We start from the raw sequence: 18996 nt of genomic DNA on the forward strand, positions 1-18996 counted from the left end.
TCTACCTTCTCCCCCTCCTCCCTCCTCTTCTCCTCCCTCCCATTCTCCCCCTCCCTCCCCTTCTCCCCCTCCCCTATGCTGAAAGTGTTATTGTTTTTCTGCTCCTAACCATGCTTATTCCATCCACGCCCTGCCCGCCCTCACACACTCCTGTCATGCATGTGTGTGTGTGTATGTGTGTCGGGCGGGCGCTCCCCTCCCCCTACCAGCCTGAACACCCCCGGGTCCCGAGCCTCCACCTCGTCTGCTGCTGCCATCCTCTCCTCTTCCTCCTCTTCCTCCCGTCCCCGCCACCACAAGTCCCTGTCCACCTCCAACCACCCCTGTCCGCCTCCCGGCCCTGACTTCCACGCACTGCACCACCGGCCCAGGCAAGTGGCCTCTAACCCCCTTAATACACCCTGCTAGACCCCCTCCCTGAAGCCCCGGGTCTGGAGGAGAGAGGGAGGGAGAGCGAGGGGGATGGAAAGATAAATTGAGGATGGTTTTTTCAGAAGCAGGAAGAGTGGAGAGACGGACAGAGGAGAGGGAGGGAGAGACGGACAGAGGAGAGGGAGCGAGGGAGAGACGGACAGAGGAGAGGGAGCGAGGGAGAGACGGACAGAGGAGAGGGAGAGAGGGAGAGACGGACAGAGGAGAGGGAGGGACGTACAGAGGAGAGGGAGGGACGGACAGAGGAGAGGGGGGGAGGGACGGACAGAGGAGAGGGAGGGAGGGGGGGAGGGACGGACAGAGGAGAGGGAGGGAGGGAGGGAGGGACAGAGGAGAGGGAGGGAGGGAGGGACGGACAGAGGAGAGGGGGAGAGAGGGAGGGACGGACAGAGGAGAGGGAGGGAGGGAGGGAGGGACGGACAGAGGAGAGGGGGGAGAGAGGGAGGGACGGACAGAGGAGAGGGAGGGAGGGAGGGAGGGACGGACAGACGAGAGGGAGGGAGGGACGGACAGAGGAGAGGGGGGGAGGGAGGGAGGGACGGACAGAGGAGAGGGAGGGAGAGACGGACAGAGGAGAGGGAGAGACGGACAGAGGAGAGGGAGCGAGGGAGAGACGGACAGAGGAGAGGGAGAGACGGACAGAGGAGAGGGAGAGACGGACAGAGGAGAGGGAGAGACGGACAGAGGAGAGGGAGAGACGGACAGAGGAGAGGGAGGGACGTACAGAGGAGAGGGAGGGAGAGACGGAGGGACGGACAGAGGAGAGGGAGGGAGGGAGGGAGGGACGGACAGAGGAGAGGGAGGGAGAGACGGACAGAGGAGAGGGAGAGACGGACAGAGGAGAGGGAGAGACGGACAGAGGAGAGGGAGAGAGGGAGAGACGGACAGAGGAGAGGGAGAGACGGACAGAGGAGAGGGAGAGACGGACAGAGGAGAGGGAGGGACGGACAGAGGAGAGGGGGGGAGGGACGGACAGAGGAGAGGGAGGGAGGGAGGGACGGACAGAGGAGAGGGAGGGAGGGAGGGACGGACAGAGGAGAGGGGGAGAGAGGGAGGGACGGACAGAGGAGAGGGAGGGAGGGACGGACAGACGAGAGGGAGGGAGGGAGGGAGAGACGGACAGACGAGAGGGAGGGAGGGAGAGACGGACAGAGGAGAGGGAGGGAGGGAGGGAGAGACAGTGGGGAGGGAGGGAGGGAGAGACGGACAGACGAGAGGGAGGGAGGGAGAGACGGACAGAGGAGAGGGAGGGAGGGAGGGAGAGACAGTGGGGAGGGAGGGACGGACGGACGAGAGGGAGGGAGGGACGGACGGACGAGAGGGAGGGAGGGACGGACAGACGAGAGGGAGGGAGGGAGGGAGAGACGGACAGAGGAGAGGGAGGGAGGGAGGGAGAGACAGTGGGGAGGGAGGGAGGGACGGACAGAGGAGAGGGAGGGAGAGACGGACAGAGGAGAGGGAGCGAGGGAGAGACGGACAGAGGAGAGGGAGAGACGGACAGAGGAGAGGGAGAGAGGGAGAGACGGACAGAGGAGAGGGAGAGACGGACAGAGGAGAGGGAGAGACGGACAGAGGAGAGGGAGGGACGGACAGAGGAGAGGGGGGGAGGGACGGACAGAGGAGAGGGAGGGAGGGAGGGACGGACAGAGGAGAGGGAGGGAGGGAGGGACGGACAGAGGAGAGGGGGGGAGAGAGGGAGGGACGGACAGAGGAGAGGGAGGGAGGGACGGACAGACGAGAGGGAGGGAGGGAGGGAGAGACGGACAGACGAGAGGGAGGGAGGGAGAGACGGACAGAGGAGAGGGAGGGAGGGAGGGAGAGACAGTGGGGAGGGAGGGAGGGAGAGACGGACAGACGAGAGGGAGGGAGGGAGAGACGGACAGAGGAGAGGGAGGGAGGGAGGGAGAGACAGTGGGGAGGGAGGGACGGACGGACGAGAGGGAGGGAGGGACGGACGGACGAGAGGGAGGGAGGGACGGACAGACGAGAGGGAGGGAGGGAGGGAGAGACGGACAGACGAGAGGGAGGGAGGGAGAGACGGACAGAGGAGAGGGAGGGAGGGAGGGAGGGAGGGAGGGAGAGACAGTGGGGAGGGAGGGACGGACGGACGGTGGAGAGGGAGGGAAGGTCAGTGGGGTGTGAGGGAGTGGGAAATGTGTAAACACTTGGTGTGCTCTTTCTCAATTTGTCTTTTGATGATTCCTCGCCTCAACCTTATTGGAGAAGGTCCCACCCCTCTGACCTTCTTCTCCATTGGGTTTTCAGAAGGAGACGAGGAGATAGGATGCAAGGAATTGAGACAATATGATTGAGAAAGAGCCTGAGAGAGTGAACGGGACGATGGTTTGTGAAGGGAGGGAGTTTTCTGACTGAATGAGCAAATGCTTCCATGTTCCGATATCCGTCCTCTCACCCAACCAACGCCAGATTGACCCAGTAGTACCGTAGTAATTATCTTATTTGACATTTTGAAGAATGAAATCTCTTTTGAGATGCACGATCTCGTTTTCAAGTGTCCAAATATATACTTTAACTACTGCTACAACTACTAATACAACTAAGTACTTATATACATATTTACTAATATCTTGACATGGTGATGTTTCTATTAGTTTACAGTTAGTTCTGAACCCTATTTCTTGAAATCACCGTGTGATTTTTTTTATAGGTAAATTATTTCCAGTCAGTTGGGCCTTTTGTATCTGAAAGATGTACCTTTTGTAATTTGCTGCTGTGGTTGAAAAGAGTAGCGTGGGTCTTGTAAAGGTAGGTGTTCCTTTAATAATATATACAGGGACATTCAGAAATAAATTGGTCCCAATGCAGTTGTCTTCCGTTGGGGGAGTGACAGTCCGTTTAGTGATTCAGACAATGTCTTATAATGGCATCCAGGAATTAATCTGCAAATTATTGACAAGAGGTTTGGGAGTAGGGTTGTGAAAGTTTAAACAAAATTGGGATGCTTTAACGTTAAGAAAAATCCCTAATGGAAACTTTATTATATATTTTTCTTCTCCCTCCCACTAAATGTGAACGACAATGCAGCTGGTTGACTCTCTGTGTGTTCAGTCTGTTGCATGTGGAATCTCCTATTTATTGATGATAGGCCCTGCTTTACTGAAGTTGATCGTGCTTCATTATCCGTCCGTAACGGTAGGCCTGGGTGACTGTGGTAGATATAACTTAATTATCCGTCCGTAGCGGTAGGCCTGGGTGACTGTGGTAGATATAACTTCATTATCCGACCGTAACGGTAGGCCTGGGTGACTGTGGTAGATATAACTTCATTATCCGACCGTAACGGTAGGCCTGGGTGACTGTGGTAGATATAACTTCATTATCCGTCCGTAGCGGTAGGCCTGGGTGACTGTGGTAGATATAACTTCATTATCCGTCCGTAGCGGTAGGCCTGGGTGACTGTGGTAGATATAACTTCATTATCCGACCGTAACGGTAGGCCTGGGTGACTGTGGTAGATATAACTTCATTATCCGTCCGTAGCGGTAGGCCTGGGTGACTGTGGTAGATATAACTTCATTATCCGACCGTAGCGGTAGGCCTGGGTGACTGTGGTAGATATAACTTCATTATCAGTCCGTAGTGGTAGGCCTGGGTGACTGTGGTAGATATAACTTCATTATCAGTCCGTAGCGGTAGGCCTGGGTGACTGTGGTAGATATAACTTCATTATCCGTCCGTAGCGGTAGGCCTGGGTGACCGTGGTAGATGTAACTTCATTATCCGACCGTAGCGGTAGGCCTGGGTGACCGTGGTAGATATAACTTCATTATCAGTCCGTAGCGGTAGGCCTGGGTGACATAACTTCATTATCCGACCGTAACGGTAGGCCTGGGTGACTGTGGTAGATATAACTTCATTATCCGTCCGTAGCGGTAGGCCTGGGTGACCGTTGTAGATATAACTTCATTATCCGACCATAGCGGTAGGCCTGGGTGACTGTGGTAGATATAACTTCATTATCAGTCCGTAGCGGTAGGCCTGGGTGACCGTGGTAGATATAACTTCATTATCCGACCGTAGCGGTAGGCCTGGGTGACTGTGGTAGATATAACTTCATTATCAGTCCGTAGCGGTAGGCCTGGGTGACATAACTTCATTATCCGACCGTAACGGTAGGCCTGGGTGACTGTGGTAGATATAACTTCATTATCCGTCCGTAACGGTAGGCCTGGGTGACCGTTGTAGATATAACTTCATTATCCGACCATAGCGGTAGGCCTGGGTGACTGTGGTAGATATAACTTCATTATCAGTCCGTAGCGGTAGGCCTGGGTGACCGTGGTAGATATAACTTCATTATCCGACCGTAGCGGTAGGCCTGGGTGACTGTGGTAGATATATAACTTCATTATCTGTCCGTAGCGGTAGGCCTGGGTGACCGTGGTAGATATAACTTCATTATCAGTCCGTAGCGGTAGGCCTGTGTGACCGTGGTAGATATAACTTCATTATCCGTCCGTAGCGATAGGCCTGGGTGACCGTGGTAGATATATAACTTCATTATCTGTCCGTAGCGGTAGGCCTGGGTGACCGTGGTAGATATAACTTCATTATCAGTCCGTAGCGGTAGGCATGTGTGACCGTGGTAGATATAACTTCATTATCAGTCCGTAGCGGTAGGCATGTGTGACCGTGGTAGATATAACTTCATTTTCAGTCCGTAGCGGTAGGCCTGGGTGACTGCGGTAGATATAACTTCATTATCCGACCGTAGCGGTAGGCCTGGGTGACTGTGGTAGATATAACTTCATTATCCGACCGTAGCGGTAGGCCTGGGTGACTGTGGTAGATATAACTTCATTATCAGTCCGTAGTGGTAGGCTTGGGTGACTGTGGTAGATATAACTTCATTATCCGACCGTAACGGTAGGCCTGGGTGACTGTGGTAGATATAACTTCATTATCCGTCCGTAGCGGTAGGCCTGGGTGACCGTTGTAGATATAACTTCATTATCCGACCGTAGCGGTAGGCCTGGGTGACCGTGGTAGATGTAACTTCATTATCAGTCCGTAGCGGTAGGCCTGGGTGACATAACTTCATTATCCGACCGTAACGGTAGGCCTGGGTGACTGTGGTAGATATAACTTCATTATCCGACCATAGCGGTAGGCCTGGGTGACTGTGGTAGATATAACTTCATTATCAGTCCGTAGCGGTAGGCCTGGGTGACCGTGGTAGATATAACTTCATTATCCGACCGTAGCGGTAGGCCTGGGTGACTGTGGTAGATATAACTTCATTATCAGTCCGTAGCGGTAGGCCTGGGTGACATAACTTCATTATCCGACCGTAACGGTAGGCCTGGGTGACTGTGGTAGATATAACTTCATTATCCGTCCGTAACGGTAGGCCTGGGTGACCGTTGTAGATATAACTTCATTATCCGACCATAGCGGTAGGCCTGGGTGACTGTGGTAGATATAACTTCATTATCAGTCCGTAGCGGTAGGCCTGGGTGACCGTGGTAGATATAACTTCATTATCCGACCGTAGCGGTAGGCCTGGGTGACTGTGGTAGATATATAACTTCATTATCTGTCCGTAGCGGTAGGCCTGGGTGACCGTGGTAGATATAACTTCATTATCAGTCCGTAGCGGTAGGCCTGTGTGACCGTGGTAGATATAACTTCATTATCAGTCCGTAGCGGTAGGCCTGGGTGACTGTGGTAGATATAACTTCATTATCCGTCCGTAGCGGTAGGCCTGGGTGACCGTGGTAGATGTAACTTCATTATCCGACCGTAGCGGTAGGCCTGGGTGACCGTGGTAGATATAACTTCATTATCAGTCCGTAGCGGTAGGCCTGGGTGACATAACTTCATTATCCGACCGTAACGGTAGGCCTGGGTGACTGTGGTAGATATAACTTCATTATCCGTCCGTAACGGTAGGCCTGGGTGACCGTTGTAGATATAACTTCATTATCCGACCATAGCGGTAGACCTGGGTGACTATGGTAGATATAACTTCATTATCAGTCCGTAGCGGTAGGCCTGGGTGACCGTGGTAGATATAACTTCATTATCCGACCGTAGCGGTAGGCCTGGGTGACTGTGGTAGATATAACTTCATTATCAGTCCGTAGCGGTAGGCCTGGGTGACATAACTTCATTATCCGACTGTAACGGTAGGCCTGGGTGACTGTGGTAGATATAACTTCATTATCCGTCCGTAACGGTAGGCCTGGGTGACCGTTGTAGATATAACTTCATTATCCGACCATAGCGGTAGGCCTGGGTGACTGTGGTAGATATAACTTCATTATCAGTCCGTAGCGGTAGGCCTGGGTGACCGTGGTAGATATAACTTCATTATCCGACCGTAGCGGTAGGCCTGGGTGACTGTGGTAGATATATAACTTCATTATCTGTCCGTAGCGGTAGGCCTGGGTGACCGTGGTAGATATAACTTCATTATCAGTCCGTAGCGGTAGGCCTGTGTGACCGTGGTAGATATAACTTCATTATCCGCCCGTAGCGGTAGGCCTGGGTGACCGTGGTAGATATATAACTTCATTATCTGTCCGTAGCGGTAGGCCTGGGTGACCGTGGTAGATATAACTTCATTATCAGTCCGTAGCGGTAGGCATGTGTGACCGTGGTAGATATAACTTCATTATCAGTCCGTAGCGGTAGGCATGTGTGACCGTGGTAGATATAACTTCATTTTCAGTCCGTAGCGGTAGGCCTGGGTGACTGCGGTAGATATAACTTCATTATCCGACCGTAGCGGTTGGCCTGGGTGACTGTGGTAGATGTAACTTCATTTTTCCGACCGTAGCGGTAGGCCTGGGTGACTGTGGTAGATGTAACTTCATTTTTCCGACCTTAGCGGTAGGCCTGTGTGACCGTGGTAAATATAACTTCATTATCCGACCGTAGCGGTAGGCCTGGGTGACTGTGGTAGATATAACTTGTGTGTGTGTGTGTGTTCAGGTGTGTGTTCAGTGTGTGTGTGTTCAGGTGTGTGTTCAGTGTGTGTGTGTTCAGTGTGTGTGTGTGTTCAGTGTGTGTGTGTTCAGGTGTGTGTTCAGTGTGTGTGTGTTCAGGTGTGTGTTCAGTGTGTGTTCAGTGTGTGTGTGTTCAGTGTGTGTGTGTTCAGGTGTGTGTTCAGAATGTGTGTGTTCAGGTGTGTGTTCAGTGTGTGTTCAGTGTGTGTGTGTTCAGGTGTGTGTTCAGTGTGTGTGTGTTCAGGTGTGTGTTCAGTGTGTGTGTGTGTGTGTGTTCAGTGTGTGTGTGTTCAGTGTGTGTGTGTTCAGTGTGTGTGTGTGTGTGTTCAGTGTGTGTGTGGGCAGGTGTGTGTTCAGTGTGTGTGTGTTCAGTGTGTGTGTTCAGTGTGTGTGTTCAGTGTGTGTGTGTGTGTGTGTTCAGTGTGTGTGTGTTCAGTGTGTGTGTGTGTTCAGTGTGTGTGGGGGCAGGTGTGCTTACTGACTTGATCTCTCTGCGACCCCAAACAACAGCTCTGATGGCTTTGTGGATTATCTAAACATCACGAAACACACACACTCTGGGGACACACACACACACACACTCTGGGGACAGACACACACACACTCTGGACACACACACACACACACACTCTGGGGACAGACACACACACACACACTCTGGGGACAGACACACACACACACACTCTGGGGACAGACACACACACACACACTCTGGGGACAGACACACACACACACACTCTGGGGACAGACACACACACACACACTCTGGGGACAGACACACACACACACTCTGGGACAGAGACATATATATCCCGTTCCAGACTACCCCTCTATCATGGTAATAGATTTGGCACCACAGGTGTGAAGGACTTGGCTCTGACCAACGTTGGAGGGTAGCAGCCATTATCATCTATATTTAACTAGGCAAGTCAGTTAATAAGAACAAATTCTTAATTACAATGACGGCCTAGGAGCAGCGGGTTAAACTGCCTTGTTCAGGGGCAGAACGACAGATTTTTACCTTGTCAGCTCGGGGATTTGATCCCAGCAACCTTTCGGTTACTGAACCATCGCTCTAACCACTAGGCTACCTGCCGCCCCCATTATGCTACATTCTGTTATATAGCCATGGTGTACGTAGTAGTGTACCTTTTGTGTGTGTCTGCTATCCAAATGTTTATATAGAAGTTCACTACTCTAATCCACCCCTCCATCTCCTCCTCTCCGTCTTCACCTCTCTCCGTCTCCTAACAGCACTCCCCACCAGAGACCACCTGGCGCGTCCCCCTCAGCCCACAACATCAGCAGCTCCGCGGTGACGGACCGGACCAACTTCTCCCGGGGGGTGGCCATCCGCAGCACCTTCCACGCAGGTAATATTAAATGTTATTATACTTCCCCACACGCTGTTCCAGCTCCGTGGCGATCAGGTTGAAGCTACTGAATCACACCTGTGGTTCTCTCTGGTTCTCTCTGGTTCTCTCTGGTTCTCTGTGGTTCTCTGGTTCTCTGTGATTCTCTGTGGTTCTCTGGTTCTCTCTGGTTCTCTGTGTGGTTCTCTGTGATTCTCTGTGGTTCTCTGGTTCTCTGTGGTTCTCTGTCAGTGTCGTCTTGCATTACACTCATCTGCTGGTGGTGCTGTCATATCACTGAGTTTCAGTTTAAATGTTTCCGTCTTCTAACTGGGACGGTCAGCAGCGAGGGGCCTCTAACTGGGACGGTCAGCAGAGAGGGGCCTCTAACTGGGACGGTCAGCAGAGAGGGGCCTCTAACTGTGACCTACTATACACGCCGGCAGTGTCTCAAAACGCTTATCTGAGGTGTCCACAATGTGTATTTGATGTAACCAGCAGGGTTCTCCTTACTGCTCGGCTCACCCTCCCCCTCCCTCAGCCACTTCTCTAAATTCCCTCCCTCCCTCTAACAGGACAGCAGAGAGGTGCCAGAGACCAGCAGGGTTCTCCTTACTGCGCGGCTCCCCTCCCCCTCCCTCAGACACTTCTCTAAATTCCCTCCCTCCCTCTAACAGGACAGCAGAGAGGTGCCAGAGACCAGCAGGGTTCTCCGGGGGCGCCAGTCTCCCCCTCCCTCAGCCACGGCAACAGCCAGACCAGAAGACCTGGGGCCACCGGTATCTTCTCCAAGTTCACCTCCAAATTCGTACGCAGGTGAGACAAGGTGGAGGGAGGGAGGGGAGAGAAGGGGAGGATGGGGGAAAGGAAAGAAGGGGGGGGGTAGTCTGGGGTTAGGGGGGGTAGAGATAATGGAGGGTTTTGACTGGACAGACTGACTGACTGACTGACTGGACAGACTGACTGGACAGACTGACTGACTGACTGACTGACTGACTGACAGACTGACTGACTGACTGGACTGGACAGACTGACTGACTGACTGGACAGACTGACTGACTGACTGACTGGACAGACTGACTGACTGGACAGACTGACTGACTGACTGACTGACTGGACAGACTGACTGACTGGACAGACTACCCAGTGAGTCTCTCTCCTGTCCTCTACCTACCCTGTGAGTCTCTCCTGTCCTCTACCTACCCTGTGAGTCTCTCTCCTGTCCTCTACCTACCCTGTGAGTCTCTCTCCTGTCCTCTACCTACCCTGTGAGTCTCTCCTGTCCTCTACCTACCCAGTGAGTCTCTCCTGTCCTCTACCTACCCTGTGAGTCCCTCTACTGTCCTCTACCTACCCTGTGAGTCTCTCTCCTGTCCTCTACCTACCCTGTGAGTCTCTCTTCTGTCCTCTACCTACCCTGTGAGTCTCTCTCCTGTCCTCTACCTACCCAGTGAGTCCCTCTACTGTCCTCTACCTACCCTGTGAGTCTCTCTCCTGTCCTCTACCTACCCAGTGAGTCTCTCCTGTCCTCTACCTACCCTGTGAGTCTCTCTTCTGTCCTCTATCTACCCAGTGAGTCCCTCTACTGTCCTCTACCTACCCTGTGAGTCTCTCTCCTGTCCTCTACCTACCCAGTGAGTCTCTCCTGTCCTCTACCTACCCTGTGAGTCTCTCTCCTGTCCTCTACCTACCCTGTGAGTCTCTCTTCTGTCCTCTACCTACCCTGTGAGTCTCTCTTCTGTCCTCTACCTACCCTGTGAGTCCCTCTACTGTCCTCTACCTACCCTGTGAGTCTCTCTCCTGTCCCCTACCTACCCTGTGAGTCCCTCTACTGTCCTCTACATACCCTGTGAGTCCCTCTACTGTCCTCTACATACCCTGTGAGTCTCTCTCCTGTCCTCTACCTACCCTGTGAGTCTCTCTTCTGTCCTCTACCTACCCTGTGAGTCTCTCTTCTGTCCTCTACCTACCCTGTGAGTCCCTCTACTGTCCTCTACCTACCCAATGAGTCCCTCTACTGTCCTCTACCTACCCTGTGAGTCTCTCTTCTGTCCTCTACCTACCCTGTGAGTCCCTCTACTGTCCTCTACCTACCCTGTGAGTCTCTCTCCTGTCCTCTACCTACCCTGTGAGTCTCTCCTGTCCTCTACCTACCCTGTGAGTCTCTCTCCTGTCCTCTACCTACCCTGTGAGTCTCTCCTGTCCTCTACCTACCCAGTGAGTCTCTCCTGTCCTCTACCTACCCTGTGAGTCCCTCTACTGTCCTCTACCTACCCTGTGAGTCTCTCTCCTGTCCTCTACCTACCCTGTGAGTCTCTCTTCTGTCCTCTACCTACCCTGTGAGTCTCTCTCCTGTCCTCTACCTACCCAGTGAGTCCCTCTACTGTCCTCTACCTACCCTGTGAGTCTCTCTCCTGTCCTCTACCTACCCAGTGAGTCTCTCCTGTCCTCTACCTACCCTGTGAGTCTCTCTTCTGTCCTCTATCTACCCAGTGAGTCCCTCTACTGTCCTCTACCTACCCTGTGAGTCTCTCTCCTGTCCTCTACCTACCCAGTGAGTCTCTCCTGTCCTCTACCTACCCTGTGAGTCTCTCTCCTGTCCTCTACCTACCCTGTGAGTCTCTCTTCTGTCCTCTACCTACCCTGTGAGTCTCTCTTCTGTCCTCTACCTACCCTGTGAGTCCCTCTACTGTCCTCTACCTACCCTGTGAGTCTCTCTCCTGTCCTCTACCTACCCTGTGAGTCCCTCTACTGTCCTCTACATACCCTGTGAGTCCCTCTACTGTCCTCTACATACCCTGTGAGTCTCTCTCCTGTCCTCTACCTACCCTGTGAGTCTCTCTTCTGTCCTCTACCTACCCTGTGAGTCTCTCTTCTGTCCTCTACCTACCCTGTGAGTCCCTCTACTGTCCTCTACCTACCCAGTGAGTCCCTCTACTGTCCTCTACCTACCCTGTGAGTCTCTCTTCTGTCCTCTACCTACCCTGTGAGTCCCTCTACTGTCCTCTACCTACCCTGTGAGTCTCTCTCCTGTCCTCTACCTACCCTGTGAGTCTCTCCTGTCCTCTACCTACCCTGTGAGTCTCTCTCCTGTCCTCTACCTACCCTGTGAGTCTCTCTCCTGTCCTCTACCTACCCTGTGAGTCTCTCTCCTGTCCTCTACCTACCATGTGAGTCTCTCCTGTCCTCTACCTACCCAGTGAGTCTCTCTTTTGTCCTCTACCTACCCTGTGAGTCTCTCTTCTGTCCTCTACCTACCCTGTGAGTCTCTCTCCTGTCCTCTACCTACCAAGTGAGTCTCTCTCCTGTCCTCTACCTACCCTGTGAGTCTCTCTCCTGTCCCCTACCTACCCAGTGAGTCTCTCTCCTGTCCTCTACCTACCCAGTGAGTCCCTCTACTGTCCTCTACCTACCCTGTGAGTCTCTCTCCTGTCCTCTACCTACCCTGTGAGTCTCTCTTCTGTCCTCTACCTACCCTGTGAGTCTCTCTCCTGTCCTCTACCTACCCAGTGAGTCCCTCTACTGTCCTCTACCTACCCTGTGAGTCTCTCTCCTGTCCTCTACCTACCCAGTGAGTCTCTCCTGTCCTCTACCTACCCTGTGAGTCTCTCTTCTGTCCTCTATCTACCCAGTGAGTCCCTCTACTGTCCTCTACCTACCCTGTGAGTCTCTCTCCTGTCCTCTACCTACCCAGTGAGTCTCTCCTGTCCTCTACCTACCCTGTGAGTCTCTCTCCTGTCCTCTACCTACCCTGTGAGTCTCTCTTCTGTCCTCTACCTACCCTGTGAGTCTCTCTTCTGTCCTCTACCTACCCTGTGAGTCCCTCTACTGTCCTCTACCTACCCTGTGAGTCTCTCTCCTGTCCTCTACCTACCCTGTGAGTCCCTCTACTGTCCTCTACATACCCTGTGAGTCCCTCTACTGTCCTCTACATACCCTGTGAGTCTCTCTCCTGTCCTCTACCTACCCTGTGAGTCTCTCTTCTGTCCTCTACCTACCCTGTGAGTCTCTCTTCTGTCCTCTACCTACCCTGTGAGTCTCTCTTCTGTCCTCTACCTACCCTGTGAGTCCCTCTACTGTCCTCTACCTACCCAGTGAGTCCCTCTACTGTCCTCTACCTACCCTGTGAGTCTCTCTTCTGTCCTCTACCTACCCTGTGAGTCCCTCTACTGTCCTCTACCTACCCTGTGAGTCTCTCTCCTGTCCTCTACCTACCCTGTGAGTCTCTCCTGTCCTCTACCTACCCTGTGAGTCTTTCTCCTGTCCTCTACCTACCCTGTGAGTCTCTCTCCTGTCCTCTACCTACCCTGTGAGTCTCTCTCCTGTCCTCTACCTACCATGTGAGTCTCTCCTGTCCTCTACCTACCCAGTGAGTCTCTCTTTTGTCCTCTACCTACCCTGTGAGTCTCTCTTCTGTCCTCTACCTACCCTGTGAGTCTCTCTCCTGTCCTCTACCTACCAAGTGAGTCTCTCTCCTGTCCTCTACCTACCCTGTGAGTCTCTCTCCTGTCCCCTACCTACCCAGTGAGTCTCTCTCCTGTCCTCTACCTACCCAGTGAGTCCCTCTACTGTCCTCTACCTACCCAGTGAGTCTCTCTCCTGTCCTCTACCTACCCTGTGAGTCTCTCTCCTGTCCTCTACCTACCCTGTGAGTCTCTCTCCTGTCCTCTACCTACCCAGTGAGTCTCTCTCCTGTCCTCTACCTACCCAGTGAGTCTCTCTCCTGTCCTCTACCTACCCAGTGAGTCTCTCTCCTACCCAGTGAGTCTCTCTCCTGTCCTCTACCTACCCTGTGAGTCTCTCCTGTCCTCTACCTACCCTGTGAGTCCCTCTCCTGTCCTCTACCTACCCTGTGAGTCTCTCTCCTGTCCTCTACCTACCCTGTGAGTCTCTCTCCTGTCCTCTACCTACCCAGTGAGTCTCTCTCTTGTCCTCTACCTACCCAGTGAGTCTCTCTCCTGTCTTCTACCTACCCAGTGAGTCCCTCTACTGTCCTCTACCTACCCTGTGAGTCTCTCTCCTGTCCTCTACCTACCCTGTGAGTCTCTCTCCTGTCCTCTACCTACCCAGTGAGTCTCTCTACTGTCCTCTACCTACCCTGTGAGTCTCTCTCCTCTCCTCTACCTACCCTGTGAGTCTCTCTCCTACCCAGTGAGTCTCTCTCCTGTCCTCTACCTACCCTGTGAGTCTCTCTCCTGTCCTCTACCTACCCTGTGTGTCTCTCCTGTGTGTATGTGTTCCTGCCACACTTTGCTGTAAGATTTCTCCTCCTCCTCCGTAGCAACAGTAGTCATGGTTACAGCAGAGGTATCACTTTACCACAACTATAAATACCACTGGTGAGGACACCTTGACACACACACACACACACACTGTACATACTCTCTCTCTCGCTCTGCCTCTCTCTCTCTCTCGCTCTGCCTTTCTCGCTCTGCCTCTCTCGCTCTGCCTCTCTCTCTCTCTCGTTCTGCCTCTCGCTCTGCCTCTCTCTCTCGCTCTGCCTCTCTCTCTCGCTCTGCCTCTCTCTCTCGCTCTGCCTCTCTCTCTCGCTCTGCCTCTCTCGCTCTGCCTCTCTCGCTCTGCCTCTCTCTCTCTCGCTCTGCCTCTATCGCTCTGCCTCTCTCGCTCTCGCTCTGCCTCTCTCGCTCTGCCTCTCTCTCTCGTTCTGCCTCTCGCTCTGCCTCTCTCTCTCGCTCTGCCTCTCTCTCTCTCGCTCTGCCTCTCTCTCTCTCTTCCTCTCTTGCTCTCTCTCTCTCTCTCTGCCTCCCTCTCTCTCGCTCTGCCTCTCTCTCGCTCTGCCTCTCTCGCTCTGCCTCTCTCGCTCTGCCTCTCTCTCGCTCTGCCTCTCTCTCGCTCTGCCTCTCTCGCTCTACCTCGCTCTCTCTCGCTCTGCCTCGCTCTCTCTCAGCTCTCTTTCTCTCTCTCGTCTTCTCTCACACAGCGGCCTCTGTTTCTTTCACACTGATATTCTTTCTCTTTCTTTAACGCCTCTCTTGTACACACACACACACACACGCACACACAGACACACGCACAGACATGCACAGACACACACACGCGCGCACAGACATGCACACACACACAGATACACACACACACACACACACACACACACACACACACACACACACATGATTTGATACATACACACACACACACGCAGACACACACAGATACACACAGACACGCACTCACACAGACACACAGACACACACACACAGATATACGCACGACTCTAAATGAACATTATTTTTTATTGGTAGCACCATTAAATACGATGTTGATTGAGATACAGCCTATATGAAGTGTAGCTTCTTTTTGAAGCACATGTTGAGCCCCAGAAACTAATATGTAACACTGTAAATACATTGGTTTATTATCGAAGAAGAATTCCTGTGTGGAACATTAGGCTTCTACATTATATAAAGGCACTATTGAGACGCATTTACATTTGAAAATTGTACACTGTCTCTTTAAAAAAACAAAAAACGTCAAGTTTGTGATGATGTCATGCCAGAGATCTGTCATTCATTGCTATGATCATTGATCTCCTGAAGAAGCTACATTTATTTACCCCCCCCCCCTCCCAAAATGTTTGGATATACTGTTGTTATAGTTACCAGCTAGCCAATGAGGTAACGTGACCGAACAAAGTGTAAATAAATGGTTAACGACGTCGACGTGCGAGTCGTTTTAGAACGGCCCGCGACCAGGTCTATGAATGTAACATGCGATGCCGGCGATCCGCTGTAGGAAGATTAAAATGGTGCGTTGGTATTATGGGTCAGATCTTTTGACCTGGTTCGGTTAGAAGTGTTCCGAATCTGCACTTGTGTGTTGGTCTGGGGTAGTGTTGGTCTGGGTAGTGTTGGTCTGGGTAGGGTTGGTCTGGGTAGTGTTGGTCTGGGGTAGTGTTGGTCTGGGGTAGTGTTGGTCTGGGTAGTGTTGGTCTGGGTAGTGTTGGTCTGGGGTAGTGTTGGTCTGGGTAGTGTTGGTCTGGGTAGTGTTGGTCTGGGTAGTGTTGGTCTGGGTAGTGTTGGTCTGGGTAGTGTTGGTCTGGGTAGTGTTGGTCTGGGTAGTGTTGGTCTGGGTAGTGTTGGTCTGGGGTAGTGTTGGTCTGGGGGAGTGTTGGTCTGGGGGAGTGTTGGTCTGGGGGACTGTTGGTCTGGGTAGTGTTGGTCTGGGTAGTGTTGGTCTGGGGGACTGTTGGTCTGGGGGACTGTTGGGGGGACTGTTGGTCTGGGGGACTGTTGGTCTGGGGGACTGTTGGTCTGGGTAGTGTTGGTCTGGGGGAGTGTTGGTCTGGGGGACTGTTGGTCTGGGTAGTGTTGGTCTGGGTAGTGTTGGTCTGGGGTAGTGTTGGTTTGGGGTAGTGTTGGTCTGGGTAGTGTTGGTCTGGGTAGTGTTGGTCTGGGTAGTGTTGGTCTGGGGTAGTGTTGGTCTGGGTAGTGTTGGTCTGGGGTAGTGTTGGTCTGGGGTAGTGTTGGTCTGGGTAGTGTTGGTCTGGGTAGTGTTGGTCTGGGGTAGTGTTGGTCTGGGTAGTGTTGGTCTGGGGGAGTGTTGGGCTGGGGGACTGTTGGGCTGGGTAGTGTTGGTCTGGGTAGTGTTGGTCTGGGGTAGTGTTGGTCTGGGGGACTGTTGGTCTGGGGGACTGTTGGTCTGGGTAGTGTTGGTCTGGGGGACTGTTGGTCTGGGTAGTGTTGGTCTGGGTAGTGTTGGTCTGGGGGACTGTTGGTCTGGGGGACTGTTGGTCTGGGGGACTGTTGGTCTGGGGGACTGTTGGTCTGGGGTAGTGTTGGTCTGGGGTAGTGTTGGTCTGGGGTAGTGTTGGTCTGGGTAGTGTTGGTCTGGGGTAGTGTTGGTCTGGGGGAGTGTTGGTCTGGGGGAGTGTTGGTCTGGGTAGTGTTGGTCTGGGGGAGTGTTGGTCTGGGTAGTGTTGGTCTGGGTAGTGTTGGCCTGGGGTAATGTTGGCCTGGGGTAATGTTGGCCTGGGGTAATGTTGGTCTGGGGTAGTGTTGGTCTGGGGTAGTGTTGGTCTGGGGTAGTGTTGGTCTGGGGTAGTGTTGGTCTGGGGTAGTGTTGGTCTGGGGTAGTGTTGGTCTGGGGAGTGTTGGTCTGGGTAGTGTTGTTCTGGGGTAGTGTTGGTCTGGGTAGTGTTGGTCTGGGTAGTGTTGGTCTGGGTAGTGTTGGTCTGGGTAGTGTTGGTCTGGGGGGAGTGTTGGTCTGGGTAGTATTGGTCTGGGGTAGTGTTGGTCTGGGGTAGTGTTGGTCTGGGTAGTGTTGGTCTGGGTAGTGTTGGTCTGGGTAGTGTTGGTCTGGGGTAGTGTTGGTCTGGGGTAGTGTTGGTCTGGGGGGAGTGTTGGTCTGGGGTAGTGTTGGTCTGGGGTAGTGTTGGTCTGGTCTGGGTAGTGTTGGTCTGGGTAGTGTTGGTCTGGGGGAGTGTTGGTCTGGTCTGGGGTAGTGTTGGTCTGGGGTAGTGTTGTTCTGGGGAGTGTTGGTCTGGGGTAGTGTTGGTCTGGGGGAGTGTTGGTCTGGTCTGGGGTAGTGTTGGTCTGGGGTAGTGTTGTTCTGGGGAGTGTTGGTCTGGGGTAGTGTTGGTCTGGGGTAGTGTTGGTCTGGGGTAGTGTTGGTCTGGGGTAGTGTTGTTCTGGGGAGTGTTGGTCTGGGTAGTGTTGGTCTGGGGTAGTGTTGGTCTGGGTAGTGTTGGTCTGGGGGAGTGTTGGTCTGGGGTAGTGTTGGTCTGGGGTAGTGTTGGTCTGGTCTGGGTAGTGTTGGTCTGGGGGAGTGTTGGTCTGGGTAGTGTTGGTCTGGGGGAGTGTTGGTCTGGTCTGGGGTAGTGTTGGTCTGGGGTAGTGTTGTTCTGGGGAGTGTTGGTCTGGGGTAGTGTTGGTCTGGGGTAGTGTTGGTCTGGGGTAGTGTTGGTCTGGGGTAGTGTTGGTCTGGGGTAGTGTTGTTCTGGGGAGTGTTGGTCTGGGTAGTGTTGGTCTGGGGTAGTGTTGGTCTGGGTAGTGTTGGTCTGGGGTAGTGTTGGTCTGGGTAGTGTTGGTCTGGGGTAGTGTTGGTCTGGGGTAGTGTTGGTCTGGGGTAGTGTTGGTCTGGGGAGTGTTGGTCTGGGGAGTGTTGGTCTGGGGAGTGTTGGTCTGGGGAGTGTTGGTCTGGGGAGTGTTGGTCTCGGTAGTGTTGGTCTGGGGGGAGTGTTGGTCTGGGGGGAGTGTTGGTCTGGGGGAGTGTTGGTCTGGGGGAGTATTGGTCTGGGGGAGTGTTGGTCTGGGGGAGTGTTGGTCTGGGGGAGTGTTGGTCTGGTCTGGGGGAGTATTGGTCTGGGGAGTGTTGGTCTGGGGTAGTGTTGGTCTGGTCTGGGGGAGTGTTGGTCTGGGAGAGTGTTGGTCTGGGGGAGTGTTGGTCTGGTCTGGGGTAGTGTTGGTCTGGGGAGTGTTGGTCTGGGGGAGTGTTGGTCTGGGGAGTGTCGGTCTGGGTAGTGTTGGTCTGGGGTAGTGTTGGTCTGGGTAGTGTTGGTCTGGGGTAGTGTTGGTCTGGGGGAGTGTTGGTCTGGGGGAGTGTTGGTCTGGGGTAGTGTTGGTCTGGGTAGTGTTGGTCTGGGGGAGTGTTGGTCTGGGTAGTGTTGGTCTGGGGTAGTGTTGGTCTGGGGTACTGTTGGTCTGGGTAGTGTTGGTCTGGGGTAGTGTTGGTCTGGGGTAGTGTTGATCTGGGGTAGTGTTGGTCTGGGGAGTGTTGGTCTGGGGGAGCGTTGGTCTGGGGGAGTGTTGGTCTGGGGGAGTGTTGGTCTGGGGGAGTGTTGGTCTGGGGGAGTGTTGTTCTGGTCTGGGGGAGTGTTGTTCTGGTCTGGGGGAGTGTTGGTCTGGTCTGGGGGAGTGTTGGTCTGGTCTGGGGGAGTGTTGGTCTGGTCTGGGGGAGTGTTGGTCTGGTCTGGGGGAGTGTTGGTCTGGGGAGTGTTGGTCTGGATAGTGTTGGTCTGGGGTAGTGTTGGTCTGGGGTAGTGTTGGTCTGGGGTAGTGTTGGTCTGGGGTAGTGTTGGTCTGGGGGAGTGTTGGTCTGGGGGAGTGTTGGTCTGGGGGAGTGTTGGTCTGGGGGAGTGTTGGTCTGGGTAGTGTTGGTCTGGGGTAGTGTTGGTCTGGGGTAGTGTTGGTCTGGGTAGTGTTGGTCTGGGGAGTGTTGGTCTGGTCTGGGGGAGTGTTGGTCTGGTCTGGGGGAGTGTTGGTCTGGTCTGGGGGAGTGTTGGT

At 53.6% G+C, this 18996-nt stretch overlaps 1 protein-coding gene across 8 annotated transcripts in view; it reads left to right on the forward strand.

Annotated features, from left to right (window-relative positions):
* The window catches only part of mark2b (MAP/microtubule affinity-regulating kinase 2b), a 132852-nt gene that overhangs the window by 94220 nt on the left and 19636 nt on the right, over nucleotides 1–18996 (forward strand). For 6 of the 8 annotated variants that reach the window (XM_071378508.1, XM_071378512.1, XM_071378510.1 and 3 more), the window contains exons 15-17: nucleotides 210–371; nucleotides 8658–8776; nucleotides 9433–9571. In XM_071378508.1, coding sequence (XP_071234609.1) covers nucleotides 210–371; nucleotides 8658–8776; nucleotides 9433–9571 — 420 coding nt within the window. The remainder of the gene's footprint in view (nucleotides 1–209; nucleotides 372–8657; nucleotides 8777–9432; nucleotides 9572–18996) is intronic. The other 2 variants (XM_071378514.1, XM_071378515.1) reach the window with 1 other exon arrangement.

Source organism: Salvelinus alpinus, chromosome 31 (assembly GCF_045679555.1).
Source record: "Salvelinus alpinus chromosome 31, SLU_Salpinus.1, whole genome shotgun sequence".
In the NCBI taxonomy this organism is placed as follows: domain Eukaryota; kingdom Metazoa; phylum Chordata; class Actinopteri; order Salmoniformes; family Salmonidae; genus Salvelinus; species Salvelinus alpinus.